This window comes from Coregonus lavaretus, assembly GCF_964263955.1.
Source record: "Coregonus lavaretus genome assembly, chromosome: 14".
Lineage (NCBI taxonomy): Eukaryota > Metazoa > Chordata > Actinopteri > Salmoniformes > Salmonidae > Coregonus > Coregonus lavaretus.
In genome coordinates, this window is record NC_140001.1 from 27,003,743 (window position 1) to 27,025,890 (window position 22,148).

At 43.2% G+C, this 22,148-nt stretch overlaps 1 protein-coding gene across 2 annotated transcripts in view; it reads right to left on the minus strand.

Annotated features, from left to right (window-relative positions):
• Nucleotides 1-6,054: 6,054 nt before the first annotated feature.
• LOC311141328 (phosphatidylinositol transfer protein beta isoform) overlaps nucleotides 6,055-22,148 on the minus strand; it is a 38,103-nt gene continuing 22,009 nt past the window's right edge. Inside the window, exons 9-12 of one of the 2 annotated variants that reach the window (XM_084176625.1) lie at nucleotides 19,447-19,557; nucleotides 16,249-16,371; nucleotides 13,886-13,964; nucleotides 6,055-8,943 (exon numbers count right to left, since the gene is read on the minus strand). In XM_084176625.1, coding sequence (XP_084032751.1) covers nucleotides 13,917-13,964; nucleotides 16,249-16,371; nucleotides 19,447-19,557 — 282 coding nt within the window. In that variant the 3' untranslated portion in view covers nucleotides 6,055-8,943; nucleotides 13,886-13,916. The remainder of the gene's footprint in view (nucleotides 8,944-13,885; nucleotides 13,965-16,248; nucleotides 16,372-19,446; nucleotides 19,558-22,148) is intronic. The other variant, XM_084176624.1, reaches the window with a different exon arrangement.

Consider the following 22,148-nt stretch of genomic DNA (forward strand, 5'->3'; position numbering starts at 1 on the left):
CCTTTATGTTAGTATATTATGTTATTTGCTTGATAGAAATGGAGATGTAGGAATTACATTTACGCTCAAAGGGAGATGGTCTCACAATAGCTTTGGTTAAACAAATGCCAGGGCGCAATCACTGGCCCGGACTTTGTATTGTTAACGCACTTTAAACAGCAAATTAACATTTCCATTCAGATTAACTGGAACATTACCATAATTCCGTTTACCTTATAAATTAATCATTCAAAGCCCATTTATGTTATGTTTATTGGCATGAAGTGGAAGGGGCAGGCAAAAAAAACGACCAAGTCAACATTTCTTACACTTAGGCTACTGTAATAATCAAGCTATGTTATTACAACAACTCTAAAAATAATCAAATGCAGGTTATGTGCATCACGCTATTTTCGGCCTATCTAGGCTAATCATACAACATTGCCATCTGAGGTGTTTTAAACGGACTGGCGTATTGTTAAAGCCTGCTGCTGAGAGATAATAGGTAGCAGATCAAAATACAAGCGCCAGTGATAATAGTGATATATTGAGATAAAATAAGGTTTCACATACGATTCAACCACAGGGCCGTAGAACTGTTCAAATGATTATGGACTTTATGGACGATTGTATGATTACGTATTTTAGGTGATATAGTCAATAGTTAGTTAGAGAGAGAGTGTGTGTGTGGGAGGAGGGGGGAGAGAAGAGAGAGAGAGAGAGAGAGAGAGAGAGAGAGAGAGAGAGAGAGAGAGAGAGAATTGGTTGGTTATCCCACAAAATGAATCCCCCTTAAAAGATCAAAAGATCTACTGGAAGGATACCATAATCGATAACAATATTTTACACTTTAGAATATTTCACATAGAAGTGTTTTTACATTTGGTCTTTACATCTGCAGTATTGAAATGGTATCAACTACCCCTATATTTTACAAAAAGCAAAGTAACCTACTGTGAAATGTGTACAGTTCAAATTGGTAACGCACGGGAAATAGATCATGGACCACAGTGAACATAATTTGACCCATATGAAATTAAGGAGTTATTAATTAACCTGGCTATAGTTTTATGTTATTTTACGGGTTACTAAATATATTGCAGCAATTCAAATGGAATGTCTTTATCAACTTTTGCAGCCTATATATAGGTCTATTAATAATGTGCTCGAAAGAAGTCTTCAAGATTATTTACCTTTGCGTTTTTATCAAATTAACTTTGCAATTCAAATGACATCCAGCTAATTGCCCCAATTAATGGCTTATCTAAATATAAATTTAGACACGCGCTTCTGCAATTACACAGACTGCACTTTGTCGATCATAAACGGCTTCGTCCGACAAATTTAGATGATTAATGGAAATAGTTGATGTTGAAAATGAAACAACTCCAGATTGTGCTTTGTTTCCTGTGGCGATCTGGCGCTTTCTGACGCGTGGCATCTGAACAGTCACACTGTGGAACTGCAAGACCTCAGCCCATTTGATAAGTAGCCTATAAAAGTGATTTTGTAATAAATGTCTGACTCTCTCTCTCTCTCTCTCTCTCTCTCTCTCTCTCTCTCTCTCTCTCTCTCAGAAACACACACACACAAGTATGCACATACACGTGGATATGTGGTGTTCTTCTTTTGTAATTTAAGAATTCTGCTAGGTGATTAAATATTGATATGGCTGTGATTTCTCTTCAAATAGACAGCCTATCCCCGCATGTTTTCAGTAGCCATATCTTGAGCGTTTTTGTACAACTCCCCAAGATGGTCTATTCATAATGTTGAGTTATTATGGAGCTCGAACGCACAGTGAAATATGGTGTTACATATTTGCTCTTCATCTGAGATTATATTTTGTACCATTGGCCTACCAATAGGCTATCGCGCATTAATTGGGCAACGCATATAGCCTATAAAAGCATATTCATGTTTTTAATATAGAGAGTGGAAAACATACCATATATGTATGCCTAATAGATACATCCTTGTGACTTTCTCGAGGGTACTGTGATTCTTGAGATTTTTGTCTCCATAGGAATAGTTCCTCAAGGGGTGAATAAGAGCGAGTATTTAACTTTTATCAAAAAGGCACAGTGCCACCTAGCGCTAAACATCAGAACAAGGTATGGAGACAGTGTCAAGAGCGAATGAGGTGAAGGCGGAATAATTGCTCCTAGACATTAGGTATAGCCTAAGATTATGTTGCTAGTGCTAGGCCTATATCAAATAATATTTAATATAGGCCTGTTTTGACTAAAGTCATTTTACATCAGTATTATGATATTGAGGGGTAAATGATAGGCTATAAACTTGTATAGAGCTCACAAATACTTACACACTTCATCTTATCAAACTTGGAAAGCTTGGCTCTGTTTTCAGTGTGTGTGTGAGAGAGAAAGAGGGAGAGTGAGAGAGAGAGAGAAGCAAGCCAGGGAGTCAGTGCTATCATGTTTCCTGCTCATTTTGAACATGCCACTCCTCCCAAACAAAGAAAGCTTTTGTCAGGGGTGAACCCCCAGATGAATTTCAAGCAAAGACTTGTAATTTACCTTGCTAAATGATTCCGCTATTATATCATTAACTCATTTAGAAGTGTTTCCACAAAAGCAGGCTTTTTTTCTGGGGAAAGCTCCCACTTCATTTTATTCACAAGAGGATTTGCATCATCAAGAGAAAGTCTTAACCCTTTTCCACAAATCTGACCCCCAACCCAAAACTCTGAAATGAAAATGATACACAAAATGTATATTAACTCACTGAAAGCTAGGATGTTCACTCACTCCCTGCACTGTCAGCGATCATCAACTAGATTCAGCCACAGGCCAATTTTATTTCTCTCCCCTCCTCCCACACACAAACAATCATTTCAAACCTTGCTTACATTTGAATACGACCACATATATCTCTTTATTATGCGTGGGAATACTTTGGATTTCTCAAATAAAAATGTGCCAGGGCAGGGGTTACAGGCAGAGTGGTGGACAGGCCAGGGGGTGCCAGGGGTAGGGGCAGGGGATGGGGCAGGCAGGCAAGCAAGCTCTGGGGTGCTTGGGGAAAATGCCAATGCAGCTGACAGGATGTTATGTGAAGGAGATGAGCACAGCGCTCAGAGAGAGAAATAGACAGGGAGCAGGAGAACTAGAAAGAGAGAGATTTGAGTGAGATTGTAAGAGGCAAAGTGCAGCTGTATACTAGAGGCAGATCTGGAGGACTGCTTGTCAGTGAGTTTGGAGTATGGTTGATGATGAATTCACTACAGAGTGAAGATGTTTATCCTGAGATGTTGTTCTCTCTTACAGTATCACCTTTCTGCAGGATCCACTCGCCCATTACAATCTCTGAGGGTTGGCGGGATGCACTCTTATTACTGGGTTATACCATAGCAAACACTATACATGGTTCACTGCACGCATTGTAATTAAAGTGAGCTTAGAGCAACTTGGAAATATTGTTTTATAAAAGTGGTTGATTCACAATTACTTATTCTCAAATTCCATAAACTTGGATTTATTAACATTTTCCATTTGAGTATTTATTTCTAACATACCTTACAACTGCTCAAAAGAATTGTAACTGTGACCAAACCAAACACAAACAAAAAGCACCATGATTAGTCAAACAAACTAAACTCCCCTTTCCCCTCAGAGGTCACTGTGATGATGAATCCAGCTCAGAGCCCCTGCTGAGGCCAGATCATGACAATGGAGAGTCCTGAGGCTGGTCACCACTGTCACTATTCAACTCATTTCTATTGTGATTTAATAGTCAATTTGTCTCAATATTTTGCTCAATAAGACAAGATAGTCGAGGTAAATGTCCCTCCTCTCTCCCCTTAATTCATGATGTTAACACAGCTCTTCCTCAGATAGACATATATCACCAAGGGGCGACGGCTAAAGAGACAGTTCCTTCCTTTTTAGGGCCAGCGTACTGTGCACTGTGGATCTGTGTAGTAGAGTCTCTCTCCGTCCTCGGCTGTTCTGTCAGTCAGCTCGGCCATCTCAGCACACAGGGTCATGAGGGTTAAGCAGCATCTGTCATCCAGAGGAACGCCGTTGTGTTGGTGGGAGGAGGTCAGAGAGATCCTCGTCTGTCTGAAGGTCCCCACCTCCTCCACCTCTCTCTGCACAACATGAGGGACTAAGAAGAATCTCTGGGGCTAGGCTCAGCCCAGCTCGGAAGATGAGGAAACACTGACATCATTGCCATCTAACACAATGCCACGAGTGTGCAAAGCTGTCATCAAGGTAAAGGATGGCTACTTTGAATAATCTAAAATCTATTTTGATCTGTTTAACACTTTTTTGGTTACTACATGATTCCATATGTGTTATTTCATAGTTATGATGTCCTCACTATTATTCTACAATGTAGAAAATAGTAAAAATAAAGAAAAACACTTGAATGAGTAGGTGTGTCCAAACTTTTGACTGGTACTGTGTATATATATATATATATATATATATATATATGAGATTAGAGGTGAGGGGTCAGCCCATTACATTTGTGCCAGATCCATATATTCTGGACTGGGCATTCTAAATGGTGGCCAGGCCATAGCCCCTAACAGGCATCAATCTCTGGTTCATTCCTGTTCGCCTGTGCGTGCACTTGGGTGTGAGCGGTCTTACAGTGTGTGATTGACTCTGCCCATGTCCCCTTTTAGAAACAGTATTATTTGCCTGTTCTGGTGCAGATATGACTTGTTTCCGTGCACCGGGCACATGTGACCATTCTCCACAAACAAGAATAAAAGAGCGGATATCTCAGCCAGCAGACTGACCGCTTTTCCTGTTCTCCAGCGCCGGCTCTGTTGTTGTTGTGTGACACTACTGACCTCCAGGAGACGGATGTGGAGTCATTCTGGAGTCACAAATACACTTTCTAACACTCCCAAGGTCTGAGTGAACCAGACGTGACTGCTGAGGTGTCGGCGCTAACTTTTTGTTTGCTAGTGGAGAGAAGGAATAATTTAGGTGTACTGCTGTAAATGAGAGCTCATGACTAGATTAGACTCAGAAGAGTGACTATTTCCATTGCAATCTTTGAACACAATCATAACTTTTATTACACCAGGAATGTGATTATGTCGATTGACTTTATCTACCATATTGGGAAAATATTGAAAAAGGATGTTGAAGATTTTTTATTCTGACCTGAACCATCTCATTCATGGGACCAACATCAGAACCTTCACATGTACCACAGGCAGCTCTTATTCTCCCCTGGTCTTGTGAGATGGAGTGACTTAGAGGAGAGAGAAAGACAGAATGGAAAAAAAGAAAGACAAATATAACAAAGAAAAGAAAGAAACAGACTTCAAACAAACACTGCGGTCACACTATTTGGATAGTCCCAAATAGATGGTCATACCATCAACAAACTATCTACTGCTTGCTAAGGTTACGGTTAGAATACGGGTTAGGTTTAAATTTAGGGTTAGGTTAAGGATTAAGGTTAGGAGATATTTTAAATGTTGAGTTATTGAACATCTACTTGGGACTATCCAAATAAAGTACTACCAACACTGCTACAGATAGCAATATCTCCTCCTCTATCATGTCTTACCATGTACAGTGTGGCAAAACAAGGTGGTGGCATTAGTTTACAGCAGCTGATTTGATTTGCACCTTGTTGTGGTCCTCTGTAGCTCAGTTGGTAGAGCATGACACTTGCAATGCCAGGATAGTGGGTTCAATTCCTGTGACCACACATACGTAAAATGTATGCACGCATGACTAAGTCGCTTTGGATAAAAGTGTCTGGTAAATAGCATATTATATCCATGCAATCTGGACACACTAGGGTATATTATTCATTACTGCACACCGTAGCAAAATGTTTTGCAATGAAAGCGAGCATTTGTTATTGGACAAGTTCAGGTAGTCCCTCCCGGTTTGTCCATTTTCTTCTATCTAGTGTATATGACCGAGTTCTCTCAGGTCAAAATTAATTCCATTTACATAGGCTTCAGATTCAGAAGAATGCTATTCAAAATGAAGAATAAAGAGACTAAGAGAAAAAAAAATTGCCAATATCAGACCACGTCAGAATAAACTAAGCAGAAGCGGTCCATTTTTTGTTGACATTTATTCAGGTATTTAGATGCATTATGTAGACTTTCCGCGGCACAAAACTCTACAAACGGAAAAGGCAAAACAAAATGAAATACATTCACTACCATGTCCCCTGAATTTCAGATGATCAGAAACATTTAAAAGCTTTTTTTTCCTTCTAGAGATTTAACAGTAGATTTCATAAATCATGACCACACTGTACAATTTTTCTTGTAAAGACTACCTCCCCTGTCCTTTCCCACATCATTTTCTCAACAGCGCAGATAGTGAACCATTGTTCTATGAGACAAGAACTGGGTTGCATTCTGGAGTTTTCATACGTTTTTTATTCAATATAAGGCAGAGGCTGTAGACGCAGACCTTAAGACATTGGTCATATTCAACACTCCTCTTACAGTTTCTTTGACTGCATATACAGTCATTGATGGGAAATGTGGACTTCATCAGTCCCATTATGGCCTTGACTTTCAATGTCCTGTCAGTCACTCACATAACTGAAACTGACATGGGTACTCATGATATCTCTACTCAGTTATGGGGTTCAGGAGAGTTCAGTTGGCCATCTAAGTTGACCATCTATCTGCTGGCGAGTCAGTATTGCTGAATTGCCCTTGGGAAGGGTGTGGATAGTAAACAAACATGTAAATGAATGATATCACGCAGAGCCATTCATACTCTTTGGGTGAGCACTAAAATCATCACTAAGAAGGTTCTCACATCACCCTGTGAGGCTTAAACAATACAAATATACCATCAAGGCTAAGCTCGTCATAAAAAAATATTCCATCTGTCTCAGCTGCAAGCATGTCTGTTTATAAAAATAGGCAGAAAGGCTGAGGTTGATTGACAAGGTAAGATACACATGCATTCTTTATTGTCCCACAAGCACGCAGACATACACACACTAACATGAAGGCACTTATGTGCTTAAACACACAGAGCCGCATTCAGGCTCCAGCACGGCACTGTCCGACCAGCTTGCTGCTGGGGAGTGCTGTTGTCTACATCAGTACAGTATCACTGCAGGGAATTATCACCACACCACAGCTCAATAGAACAAACATGCATTAGGACCTTGAGAACATTGTGGTTCAGTTTAAACAGATCTTCAAGTCATTGCAAACCTCAAGCCCTTCATCTACCCCAGGGATGGGCAACTCCAGTCCTTGGGGGCCGGAGTGGTGTCACTTTTCCCCCACCCCTAGCAAACTCAGCTGATTAAACAAATTGCATTCTAAACTGAAGATCATGATTAGTTGTTTATTGGAGTCAGGTGTGTTAGCTGGTGCTGGGGCAAAAGTGAGACACCAAATCAGGCCCCCGAGGACTGTAGTTGCTCATCCCTGGTCTACCCCCTGTTGATTAGTGTCCCAGAAGTAAATCCTAAAAGACTACTGAGTGGTTCCTAACTGGTGCCTGTGTGGAGCCAGAAGGCATGGTGGTGCTAGTTAGCTTCCAGAAGCAGACCCCCGTCTGGGGAAGAGGTAGAGGGGTAGCTGACAGAGTGGAGGTACTGTATGGGTACAGTAAGGCAGTGTAGTGCTGAGTGAGTAGGTAGGGAGGCAGCTGCGACTAAACAGGCCCAGTCAGGTGAGGCCTGGTGTAGGCTGGGGTGGTGCTTGGTGTCTGTTGACCTGCTGCCCCTGCTCAGCAGGATACGACCAGCAGCAGAACACGGTCACAGAGATCCACAGGAATAAGACAGGCAGACAGTCAGGCTACTTAGGTGGTGTGGTGGTGGAGTGCAGGGTGGGGTGAGCAGTGCGTGACAGAGACTGGAGGGGTGTAGCACCATCTGTGACTGTTTTTCAGTGCGGTTTCGCTCTGGGGACATCCGCTGGGGAGGAGCGGATTGAGTGAGTGTGAGCGTGTGGAGGATGGAGAGTGTGGAAAAACAGTGACAGCTCCAAACACTCCAACAGCCACTTCCCTTCAGTTGAAGGATCCTGCATGGATCTGCCCAGCTTGAGCTTGGAAGAGATCAGCCACCGCAAAGTCATTCACACCTGTGTGCGCGCGCGGGCGCGTGTCTACATGTGCGTGTTTGTGCTTGTGTGTATTAGTGTGTGTGTGTGTTAATTTGCATGGAAGTGAGAGTGAAATACCTGTGTGGACAAGATTGTCAGAGTGTTAATAAGATGCAGAGGGAGGGTGAGGGGGAGAGATTAGGATGGGCATAGGTGCCAAGGGTGTCAGTAATCTCTTAATGAACGCCATGGCAGGAAGGGACATGTATATGGAGAACACACTGACAGGCTCTCTCTCACCAGCTAATCGAAAACCACAGAGTTATGAACAGCTAGAAGAGGACAGGGAGGACATTGTCTTAAAAGGAATGATCTGGAGAAAATATTGATGAATACAAAGGAAAACAAAAAAGGTCAAGGCAACAGACCACAGAGGAACGATCCTCCTCGACTGGAATAACAAAATACAGGTCCAACACCTGCAATAATGGAATCATGCCAATTAAATGCTTTGAAAATATTAATCTCGATCAACAACCAAGCAGCCCTCTAAGCGTCTATCAAGAGAAGATAGAGGGACTAGTCTATCAACAACATGGTCGTGGTAGCTGGCTATACAGAGGTCATTGCTGCTTGAAATCATCAAAATTAACTGGAGCCTTATCAGCTAGGATCGTGTCACTTTCTACAAATCAATTATTCTGTGGATAGAATGTCTATGATTGGGTGCCGGTAGGTCAGGGTGTTGGTCTATTGATCGATTGGAGCAGAGCCCTCGTCCTCCACATCCTGAATCAGCAAGGTAAAAGGTGGCACGCAGGGAGCACACGTCGAAATTCTTCATCTTCACTCTTCATCGCTGTTTAAAACCCTCCATCTCATTCGGCATCGGCAGCACTGGTTCCCCGTACTTGACCTTGTTTGCGAAGCTGAGGTGGAGGAAAGGGGAGGGGGATAAGCAGAGAAAGAGAGGAGGAAATAAACAGTCATTTATTACATCTCTACAGAGACCAAACAAGTGGAGGCAGGTTCTGTGACTGCATGCGTCAACAAGTGGAATTCTGCAAGGAGAAAGGCTGCTTGTTACTGTGAAAGAAACTGGGATGGATGTGGCTGAGAAATGCCATCATTCTGTTCACTGAGAAACAATCTACATTAAGAATATCTCTGAAAAAATTAAAACCTTTCCCTTTGCAAACTGCAAACTGTTTTTTTTAAAGAATGTCTCTAAAATGGTTCTTATTGAGCCCTTGTTTATCTTGTAGGTAGATAAAGGCATTGGTTTCAGGTCCTCACACCCTAAGGCTGATGACTTTAGAAAGTCAATTAGTGGCTAAATCTGATAGCGGAATACCTTAATGGAACACTTCAACCACACCACGCTGGCCCTAAACATCTGATGAAATGGCATGAGGATTCTACCTTCCAATTCTCCATCATTTCTTCCCTCCCTCCTGCTCAATCACAGCACAGGCTCCTTTTCAACTGCAGAATTCCATTTGTATGTTAATGAGGCAGAGGAAGCCATCTTGAAGGGTTTTTCTCCCCCCACCCGCCAACCCCAGCACCTCGCCTCCCCTCTCCCCACCACCACCCCACCCGTGTTAGAACACAAGCAGACAGACAGGCATGTTAGTGCATCATCTCCAAAACATGGTGTTTCTCACTCACACAGTATAGTCTAAGATCCTGATACATCATTACTACTCAACCTTTGCTTGAGCTTCATTCACCTGAAGCACATGTTCAAAGTCATATATATATATATATATATATATCTCAAAAAAATAAAGGGAACACTTAAACAACACAATGTAACTCCAAGTCAATCACACTTCTGTGAAATCAAACTGTCCACTTAGAAAGCAACACTTATTGACAATACATTTCACATGCTGTTGTGCAAATGGAATAGACAACAGGTGGAAATTATAGGCAATTAGCAAGACACCCCCAATAACAGACTGGTTTTGCAGGTGGTGACCACAGACCACTTCTCAGTTCCTATGCTTCCTGGCTGATGTTTTGGTCATTTTTGAATGCTGGCGGTGCTTTCACTCTAGTGGTAGCATGAGACGGAGTCTATAACCCACACAAGTGGCTCAGGTAGTGCAGCTCATCCAGGATGGCACATCAATGCGAGCTGTGGCAAGAAGGTTTGCTGTGTCTGTCAGCGTAGTGTCCAGAGCATGGAGGCGCTACCAGGAGACAGGCCAGTACATCAGGAGACGTGGAGGAGGCTGTAGGAGGGCAACAACCCAGCAGCAGGACTGCTACCTCCGCCTTTGTGCAAGGAGGAGCACTGCCAGAGCCCTGCAAAATGACCTCCAGCAGGCCACAAATGTGCATGTGTCTGCTCAAACGGTCAGAAACAGACTCCATGAGGGTGGTATGAGGGCCCGACGTCCACAGGTGGGGGTTGTGCTTACAGCCCAACACCGTGCAGGACGTTTGGCATTTGCCAGAGAACACCAAGATTGGCAAATTCGCCACTGGCGCCCTGTGCTCTTCACAGATGAAAGCAGGTTCACACTGAGCACGTGACAGACGTGACAGAGTCTGGAGACGCCGTGGAGAACGTTCTGCTGCCTGCAACATCCTCCAGCATTACCGGTTTGGCGGTGGGTCAGTCATGGTGTGGGGTGGCATTTCTTTGGGGGGCCGCACAGCCCTCCATGTGCTCGCCAGAGGTAGCCTGACTGCCATTAGGTACCGAGATGAGATCCTCAGACCCCTTGTGAGACCATATGCTGGTGCGGTTGGCCCTGGGTTCCTCCTAATGCAAGACGATGCGAGACCTCATGTGGTTGGAGTGTGTCAGCAGTTCCTGCAAGAGGAAGGCATTGATGCTATGGACTGTCCCGCCCGTTCCCCAGACCTGAATCCAATTGAGCACATCTGGGACATCATGTCTCGCTCCATCCACCAACGCCACGTTGCACCACAGACTGTCCAGGAGTTGGCGGATGCTTTAGTCCAGGTCTGGGAGGAGATCCCTCTGGAGACCATCCGCCATCTCATCAGGAGCATGCCCAGGCGTTGTAGGGAGGTCATACAGGCACGTGGAGGCCACACACACACTACTGAGCCTCATTTTGACTTGTTTTAAGGACATTACATCAAAGTTGGATCAGCCTGTAGTGTGGTTTTCCACTTTAATTTTGAGGGTGACTCCAAATCCAGACCTCCATGGGTTGATAAATTTGATTTCCATTGATAATTTGTGTGATTTTGTTGTCAGCACATTCAACTATGTAAATAATTTTTTTTTTAAATAAGATTATTTCATTCATTCAGATCTAGGATGTGTTATTTTAGTGTTCCCTTTATTTTTTTGAGCAGTGTATGTATATGTATATATATACACACACATATACATACAGTGGGGAGAACAAGTATTTGATACACTGCCGATTTTGCAGGTTTTCCTACTTACAAAACATGTAGAGGTCTGTAATTTTTATCATAGGTACACTTCAACTGTGAGAGACGGAATCTAAAACAAAAATCCAGAAAATCACATTGCATGATTTTTAAGTAATTAATTTGCATTTTATTGCATGACATAAGTATTTGATCACCTACCTACCAGTAAGAATTCCGGCTCTCACAGACCTGTTAGTTTTTCTTTAAGAAGCCCCCCTGTTCTCCACTCATTACCTGTATTAACTGCACCCGTTTGAACTCTTTACCTGTATAAAAGACACCTGTCCACACACTCAAACAAACAGACTCCAACCTCTCCACAATGGCCAAGACCAGAGAGCTGTGTAAGGACATCAGGGATAAAATGGTAGACCTGCACAAGGCTGGGATGGGCTACAGGACAATAGGCAAGCAGCTTGGTGAGAAGGCAACAACTGTTGGTGCAATTATTAGAAAATGGAAGAAGTTAAAGATGACAGTCAATCACCCTCGGTCTGGGGCTCCATGCAAGATCTCACCTTGTGTGTTCTCCCGAATGGCGCAGTGGTCTAAGGCACTGCATCGCAGTGCTAGCTGTGCCACTAGAGATCCTGGTTCGAATACAGGCTCTGTCGTAGCCGGCCGCGACCGGGAGACCCATGGGGCGGCGCACAATTGGCCCAGGGTAGGGGAGGGAATGGCCGGCAGGGATGTAGCTCAGTTGGTAGAGCATGGCGTTTGCAACGCCAGGGTTGTGGGTTCGATTCCCACGGGGGGCCAGTATGAAAAAAATAATGTATGCACTCACTTAACTGTAAGTCGCTCTGGATAAGAGCGTCTGCTAAATGACTAAAATGTAATGTAAATGTGGGGCATCAATGACAACGACCCGAAACACACAGCCAGGGCAACTAAGGAGTGGCTCCGTAAGAAGCATCTCAAAGTCCTGGAGTGGCCTAGCCAGTCTCCAGACCTGAACCCAATAGAAAATCTTTGGAGGGAGCTGAAAGTCCGTATTACCCAGCGACAGCCCCGAAACCTGAAGGTCTGTATGGAGGAGTGGGCCAAAATCCCTGCTGCAGTGTGTGCAAACCTGGTCAAGACCTACAGGAAACGTATGATCTCTGTAATTGCAAACAAAGGTTTCTGTATCAAATATTAAGTTCTGCTTTTCTGATGTATCAAATACTTATGTCATGCAATAAAATGCAATAAAATGCAAATTAATTACTTAAAAATCATACAATGTGATTTTCTGGATTTGTGTTTTAGATTCCGTCTCTCACAATTGAAGTGTACCTATGATAAAAATGACAGACCTCTACCTGCTTTGTAAGTAAGAAAACCTGCAAAATTGGCAGTGTATCAAATACTTGTTCTCCCCACTGTATATATATATATATATATATATACATATATATAAAGGTGATAAGCTGTCTAGGACATTGAGCTGAACCATCTACAGGAGCTGGGGGTGTATTGTTGTTGAACTAGTAAAGAACAAACTCTGAGCTTGTCGTTATAATGGTATTCCACTCCAACATATGGGTGCCGCTCTGTGGAGCCCTACAGTACTGGCAAAGTGTAACCGTGGCGACCCCTCAGCTCAGAGGCCCATGCCGAGGGCCTCTGATGGCACCCGTCTGTTTACATAGTCCAGGAGAAAATGGGAAACACATGCAGGATTGGACGAGATGTAGAGAGGGAAGAAACAGAGCTCCAAATGATCAGCTTTGGTGCCAGGCCAGGAATGCTTGAGCCTGGCCCACTTTGGCCAGTCCGGCCCAGATTCCTCCCTTTTTTCTCCATGTACGGCCAAAAGCGCTCAGATTGATATTTCAAGTGGGGCCAAGAGGGAGTGAGTGGTAAGGCCTTACTGAGAATGTGATACACAAACAGAACTCTGCAGTGCCAGAGGAGCGTTTTTGTGTGTGTGTTTGTTATCCATATTCTCTATGGCCTTTCTTTGGACTACAGATACAAGGCCAGAAACCAGTGCTGACTTTTTTTTAGTATGGCTTTGACTGGCTGCCATAGCCTTTTTAAAACCGGCTCTCTCGCCTTGGCTCTGAAAACAGGCTGAACAGATGTCTGCCCTCACATGGGGAGATTGAGTAGGCACTCACACACACACACACACACGGCAGGGAGCTTTTCGCCATGTCAGCAATACACTTAACGATCTGGCAAATGCTTCATTTCTCTGAGATCTGGTGTTATTGATTAACTAATACAGTCAGAGTTATGGAAGTTCACGCGACAAGAACGCACACACAGACACTCACACAAACCATAGACCATAAATCCTTGTTATGACACCACTGTATATGGAGTGAAAGCAGTGTAGCCATGCAGCAATACCAATAGAACCCAGTGGGAGAAGGAAGACAAGGAATCGATGAGAGTTGGTGGAGGAGGAACCAACATGTCTGCTATCGGCTCGACTCCGCCACCAATTGCACTTACACAGCCTTCCTCAGACCTACACCTGGGGCAGCTACTCGTCTGAAGCCTTCGTGCCTCGAACAGAGCCCTTCCTACGCATCTAGATGTAAAATGATAGAATCAGGAGCCTGTGAGGGCAGAGTTAGAGATTGGGGGAAAGGAAGCGAGGGTTCCCACACAAGTTACCTATCTAAATGTTTATGACTTTTTAATTTCTCAAGAATTAAAGTTTTAATTGGTAATACTTATATTATATAATGAACACTCACAATGGACCAAGACTAGGCTGTCTATTCCAAAATGTAGGCCTGACTGTAAAAGGAGTGGTAGGCTATACAGTGCATTCGGAAAGTATTCAGACCCCTTGACTTTTCCCCAAAAATTACGTTACAGCTTTATTCTAAAATTGATAAAATTGGTCCCACCCCCCACCCATCAATCTACACACAATACCCCATAATGACAAAGCAAAAACAGGTTTTTAGAAATCTTTGCAAATTTTAAACAAAATAAATGAAATATCACATTTACATAAGTATTCAGACCCTTTACTCAGTACTTTGTTTATGGACCTTTGGCAGCGATTACAGCCTTGAGTCTTCTTGGGTATGACGCTACAAGCTTGGCACACCACAGCATGATGCTGCCACCACCATGCTTCACCGTAGGGATGGTGCCAGGTTTCCTCCAGACGTGACGCTTGGCATTCAGGCCAAAGAGTTCAATCTTGGTTTCATCAGACCAGAGAATCTTGTTTCTCATGGTCTGAGAGTCCTTTCAGTGCCCTTTGGCAAACTCCAAGCGGGCTGTCATGTGCCTTTTACTAAGGAGTGGCTTCCGTCTGGCCACTCTACCATAAAGGCCTGATTGGTGGAGTGCTGCAGAGATGGTTGTCCTTCTGGAAGGTTCTCCCATCTCCACAGAGGAACTCTGGAGCTCTGTTAGTGACCATCGGGTTCTTGGTCACCTCCCTGACCAAGGCCCTTCTCCCCTGATTGCTCAGTTTGGCCAGGCGGCCAGCTCTAGGAAGAGTCTTGGTGGTTCCAAACTTCATCTTTCTTAAATGGAAGGAGGCCACTGTGTTCTTGGAGACCTTCAATGCTGTATACATTTTTTGGTACCCTTCCCCAGATATGTGCCTCGACACAATCCTGTCTCGGAGCTCTACAGACAATTCCTTTGACCTCATGGCTTGGTTTTTGCTATGACATGCACTGTCAACTGTGGGACCTTATATAGACAGGTGTGTGCCTTTCTAAATAATGTCCAATCAATTTAAATTTACCACAGGTGGACTCCAATCAAGTTGATCAATGGAAACAGGATGCACCTGAGCTCAATTTCGAGTCTCATAGCAAAGGGTCTGAATACTTATGTAAATAAGGTATATTTTTTAATACATTTGCAATCATTTCTAAAAAAATTGTTCCTAATCAATTTTAGAATAAGGCTGTAACGTAACAAAATGTGGAAAAAGTGAAGGGGTCTGAATACTTTCCGAATGCACTGTATGTGATTACAATTCTCTCTCCTCACAGTTGAGATGGATTTCTTTGAAAATATCACATTTCCCCTGATTTTTCCAGAATAAACAATGTGTGGGAACCCTGGGAGGGGGAGACCGACAGACAGGCTGGAAAAGGGGATAGGGGCAGCAAATGGCAGGAATGTAGAATTCCAGCACCATATCCCTTTGGGCCAGCAGTGTGAGTACACATGGTCGAATCAAACAAACACAGTAAAAAAAAAAAAACCTTATCAGTAGAGGGAAGGTACACAAGAAGACTAGGACTGATGTTCCTTTCAACATGATTATTTAGCAAAATTATGACAAGCAGTAAATAAAGTCACATAAGATGGGAAAAATTACAACGTCAGAAAATCATACACGCTTTAGTTTGTCATAAAACATGAAAAGCTGATTTATTTACAGCAAAGTATAAGGAGGGGGATCATTGATTTGACAGATTGAAATAAATAAACAGGGTGTTTAGCTCAGATTTTCAATTAAAAAGTAAAAAGAATTATCCGAATTCTAGGAAAAGGATCTAGGGAGGGATAATAATTTAGAGTGAATATTGTGTGTCATAGCACCACTAATGAACAGACCAACCAGCCAGCATGACTCTTTCAATGCGCTTCCTAACATTACCACAGACAGGCTAAGACAGCCTGCTATCCAACCATGGTCAAGACCCACCACCAGACCCACACTGCATTGCAGTGCTGCCCTATATGCTGGGATCTGCCACCATGACAACGATAAAGAGATGATGCCTAAAAACGGCACACTCGCTCTAATGGTTTGAGGTTTCGAGTGTAGCAAGCCCTGGTAAGTATTGAACCCTTCTCCTGTTTGTAGTCATATATGTTCCTTTACATACCTCCTCCAGCTCCTTCTGTGTCTCCGCCTCCATCCGCCTGATGTCCTCCATAGTCAGCTCCACCCACTTGTCGATCCAACAGAACAGCTGGCGATGGAAGTTAGTGAAGATACGCTTCTCTTGCTGGAGGAGAGAACATGGATAGAGACATATAGAGATAAAGAAAGAGGGTACCAGGAAGCATGGGTCAGTGACAGAATAAAAGGAAGATACACATCTTGGTCAGATGCTATACAGTCTAGTCCTGGATATCAAAAGACTGAGCATTTAAACCATATAACCCAGGTGTTTTTGGTGTACCTACAGATTATTTACAGTGCTGCTTGGATTATTATAGGCACTCTTGATGACTCAGTAGGCAGGTTTCCATTGACCCAGGTTCATTTTACAAAAGCAATGTTGCAACAAAAAAAACATTGCGACATGTGTAATGGAAACAGCAGCTATAGGAGAAATGTTCTAAAGATCAACAAAAATTGTATTCGTTCGACAGGGGTGGATTTTTCTTTATTTGCGAAAAACGACTAAGTTGTTTTGCCGATGATTGCCGACTAAGGTACGCGGGGCACGTGATGTCATCACAGAACTATAAAGCTCCACTCATTTAATTCAAAATACCAACTGATTGCTACATTTATTTTTCAATTATAAAAATAAATGTTTCTTTGCAGGACAAGGTTTGTCTTGACTTTCAAGAATGCCTGAATTGCTTCGCCTTGCTTTTCAGGTTGGCTGGGTGCAAGTTTTACCATCAAATTATATCAGATCTAGGCTACAGGAGTGTAAGTTTCGATACGTTGGCACATACTTAGAATATGGCAAACAGTCAATTCTTGCATTCTATCCATGCTGGCTTTCGCAGGATACCTGAGACATGAAACAGATAGGTGGGAGGGCATACAGGCTGTCGCCAGTTTATTAATGCGTGATTTGCCTAAATGGATAATGGAAACACTTCAAACCACTTCATTTTTATTCAACACTAGATTAACACAACATGCAATAATTTCAACCATTTTACTGAGTTACAATTCATATAAGGAAATCAGTCAATTGAAATAAATAAGGCCCTAATCTAAGGATTTCACATGACTGGGCAGGGGCGCAGTCATGGGTGGGCCTGTGAGGGCATAGACCCACCCACTGTGGAGCCAGGCCCAGCCAATCAAAATGAGTTTTTCCCCACAGACAGAAATACTCCTCAGTTTCATCAGCTGTGTTTCATCAGGGTGACTGGTCTCAAGACGATCCCGCAGGTGAAGACAGATGTGGAGGTCCTGGGCTGGCGTGGTGACACGTGGTCTGCCGTTGAGGCCGGTTGGATGTACTGCTAAATTCTCTAAAAACGACGTTGGAGGCGGCTTATGGTAGAGAAATAAACATTACATTCTCTGGCAACAGCTCTGGGGGACATTCCTGCAGTCAGCATGCCAATTGCACGCTCCCTCAACTTCAGACATATGTGGCATTGTGTTGTGTGACAAAACTTCACATTTTAGAGTGGCCTTTTATTGTCCCCAGCATAAGGTGCACCTGTGTAATGATCATGCAGTTTAATCTCCTTGATATGCCACACCTGTCAGGTGGATGGATTATCTTGGCAAAGGAGAAATGCTCACTAACAAGGATGTAAACAAATTTGTGCACAACATTTGCGAGAAATAAGCACTTGGAACAATTCTGGGATCTTTTATTTCAGCTCATGAAACTAACACTTTACATGTTGTGTTTATAATGTTTTGTTCAGTATGTATATACAGTGGGGAGAACAAGTATTTGATACACTGCCGATTTTCCTACTTACAAAGCATGTAAGATAGAGGTCTGTAATTTTTATCATAGGTACACTTCAACTGTGAGAGACGGAATCTAAAACAAAAATCCAGAAAATCACATTGTATGATTTTTAAGTAATGCATTTGCATTTTATTGCATGACATAAGTATTTGATACATCAGAAAAGCAGAACTTAATATTTGATACAGAAACCTTTGTTTGCAATTACAGAGATCATACGTTTCCTGTAGGTCTTGACCAGGTTTGCACACACTGCAGCAGGGATTTTGGCCCACTCCTCCATACAGACCTTCTCCAGATCCTTCAGGTTTCGGGGCTGTCGCTGGGCAATACGGACTTTCAGCTCCGTATTGGCCCCATCCATCCTCCCCTCAATACGGTGCAGTCGTCCTGTCCCCTTTGCAGAAAAGCATCCCCGAAGAATGATGTTTCCACCTCCATGCTTCACGGTTGGGATGGTGTTCTTGGGGTTGTACTCATCCTTCTTCCTCCAAACACGGCGAGTGGAGTTTAGACCAAAAAGCTCTATTTTTGTCTCATCAGACCACATGACCTTCTCCCATTCCTCCTCTGGATCATCCAGATGGTCATTGGCAAACTTCAGATGGGCCTGGACATGCGCTGGCTTGAGCAGGGGGACCTTGCGTGCGCTGCAGGATTTTAATCCATGACGGCGTAGTGTGTTACTAATGGTTTTCTTTGAGAATGTGGTCCCAGCTCTCTTCAGGTCATTGACCAGGTCCTGCCGTGTAGTTCTGGGCTGATCCCTCACCTTCCTCATGATCATTGAAGCCCCACGAGGTGAGATCTTGCATGGAGCCCCAGACCGAGGGTGATTGACCGTCATCTTGAACTTCTTCCATTTTCTAATAAATTGCGCCAACAGTTGTTGCCTTCTCACCAAGCTGCTTGCCTATTGTCCTGTAGCCCATCCCAGCCTTGTGCAGGTCTACAATTTTATCCCTGATGTTCTTACACAGCTCTCTGGTCTTGGCCATTGTGGAGAGGTTGGAGTCTGTTTGATTGAGTGTGTGGACAGGTGTCTTTTATACAGGTAACGAGTTCAAACAGGTGCAGTTAATACATGTAATGAGTGGAGAACAGGAGGGCTTCTTAAAGAAAAACTAACAGGTCTGTGAGAGCCGGAATTCTTACTGGTTGGTAGGTGATCAAATACTTATGTCATGCAATAAAATGCAAATTAATTCCTTAAAAATCATACAATGTGATTTTCTGGATTTTTTCCCCAGCTGTTTTTATTGACACAAGACAGTTCAATAGAAACACACCGTAGCAGGCAATTGACACATCTATTTTCTATGCACACTTTCTTAATGTCGACAGAAAAATAATAGACGTAGCTAGTGTCTATTAACCTGAAGAAAAAAGACATGTCCTTACCTTGTGAATAAAGCTCTCCACCTTGTTCTGCAGGCCCCACCACTTGAACTTGACAGTGACCAGTTTGTAGGCACACATCCTCGGGCAGTCAGCCTTACTAACCAGCTCCTTCTGTTAGTAGCAACACAACAGGAGAACAGACACACTAGATCATTTATGTTGACAAGATATTACAAAACAGTGAATATGTAAATAAGCAAAGTTTATGCAAACTTTCCAATAATGGAACTCTCAAAAGAGAAGAAAGCAGAGTGTGATTTGAGAACACAAACAAATTGGTTTGGACAAATCTCTGCTGTACTCCAACCCCTAAAATGCCATTAATACATAATGCTTTGGAAATGAAGCTTAGTAAAATAATTATCAATATGAGAATATGCAGTAGACGGATAAAAGTCTTCTAATCTACAAAACAGTTTTAAATCTATCTGCAGCTTGCACTCTGTCTCCCTGAGAGGAAGAGGATAGAGAGGAGGGAGAGAGAGTAAAGTGGGAGAGGAGGGAGAGAGAGTAAAGTGGGAGAGGAGGGAGAGAGAGTAAAGTGGGAGAGGAGGGAGAGAGAGTAAAGTGGATAAATAAGAGCGTCTGCTAAATGACTTAAATGTAAATGTAATAAACTCCAGATGAAGGGACCATTTCTCTCGCTCCACCCTGACAGCGACACCGTTCCAGACAGGCATGCCTTTGTGGCCGGGGAAGGCAGATAAAACGGTGTTCGCATCACGCAGCGATAACGGCATCTCAGCGCAAAGCCGGTTCCATTATTAACACCCAGGACCTGCTCGCCCCCAGAACACACACACTCCCAGAACACCGGTTTAATTAATCACTTCATTCTAGCGCTGCACACAGGGAGAAATGCCACAGACCTGCCACAATCACACCCATCCCACCACTGTTTGATGCTCCCATCACGGAGGAGAGAGCGAGGGGGAGGGTGGGAATGAAAAACATTCTAAATTTGCGTAGGGTTTAGCTAGAAAAGTTGTCACCGCTAAAGGAAAAAAACTTCACATAAAACGGAACCCACATCAAAACATTTACGGTGACATTTCTTCTCTCCCGTCGCCCTGCTCAAAGGACCAGGAGTTTTCAGAAATACAAAGTGTGCCAATACGGAAGCATGTGTGCATGCAGATAGAAGAGTTTTACTGCTCTGAGAAGCTGGCACAAATTGTGTTCTCTTTTGTAACTTTAATTATGATTTCTCTCTCATTTTTTCCTCTCCAAAAAGTTTGTTTCCATGTCCAAGGCGGGGGGGAAGAGATCTAATTAAAAACACAAAATAAAAAGTTGCTTCAGACTTTATAAAGCTGTTCAGCAGTCTTTAATCTGTGCAAGTTGTCACAGAGCAGGAAAACTATTCCACATTGAACTATACTGAACAAAAATATAAATGCAACATCCAACAATTTCAACGATTTTACTGAGTTACAGTTCATATAAGGAAATCAGTCAATTGAAATAAATTAGGCCCTAATCTATGGATTTCACATTTACATTTTAGTCATTTAGCAGACGCTCTTATCCAGAGCGACTTACAGTTAGTGAATGCATACATTTTTATTTTTTTATTTTTCATACTGGCCCCCCGTGGGAATCGAACCCACAACCCTGGCGGTGCAAACGCCATGCTCTACCAACTGAGCTACATCCCTGCCGGCCATTCCCTCCCCTACCCTGGACCAATTGTGCGCCGCCCCATGGGTCTCCCAGTCGCGGCCGGCTACAACAGAGCCTGGATTCGAACCAGGATCTCTAGTGGCACAGGTAGCACTGCGATGCAGTGCCTTAGACCACTGCGTCTGATCAGGGGCTCAGCCATAGGTGGGCCTGGGAGGGCATAGGCCCATTCACTTGGGAGCCAATCCCACCCACTGGGGAGCCAGGCCCAGCCAATCAGAATGAGTTTTTCCCCCCACAAAAGGCCTTTAACACAGACAGAAATAGTCCTCAGTTTCATCAGCTGTCCAGTCTCAGATGATCCTGCAGGTGAAGAATCCAGATGTGGAGGTCCTGGGCTGGTGTGGTTACAAGTGGTCTGCTGTTATGAGGCTGGTTGGACGTACTGCCAAATTCTCTAAAACGACGTTGGAGGCGGCTTATGGTAGAGAAATAAACATTCAATTATCTGGCAACAGCTTTGGTGGACATTCCTGCAGTCTGCATGCCAATTGCACACTCCCTCAAAACTTGAGACATTTGCAGCATTGTGTTGTGACAAAACTGCACATTTTAGAGTGGCCTTTTATTGTCCCCAGCACAAGGTGCATCTGTGTAATGATCATGCTGTTTAATCAGCCACACCTGTCAGGTGGATGGATTATCTTGGCAAATTAGAAATGCTCACTACAAGGGATGTAAACAAATTTGTGCTCAAAATTTGAGAAATAAGCTTTTTATGTGTATGGAACATTTCTGGGATCTTTTATTTCAGCTCATGAAACATGGAACCAACACTTTACATGTTGCGTTTATATTTGTGTTAAGTATATGAGGGCTGTAAACTATTGCTGGGTGGAGATCTAACTAGTTTGACATCATGGGCCTGTTTGCAGGGTTGTAGATGAGGGGTTAGAGGGGAAAACGGTGTCTCTGGATGAGTTGTTTTCATCACCTCTCACTTTTTACAAACAAATATCCTCCAGACTCATAAAAAAAATAAATAAAAAAATAACTGTTCCTAGCTCAAACTAAGAGAC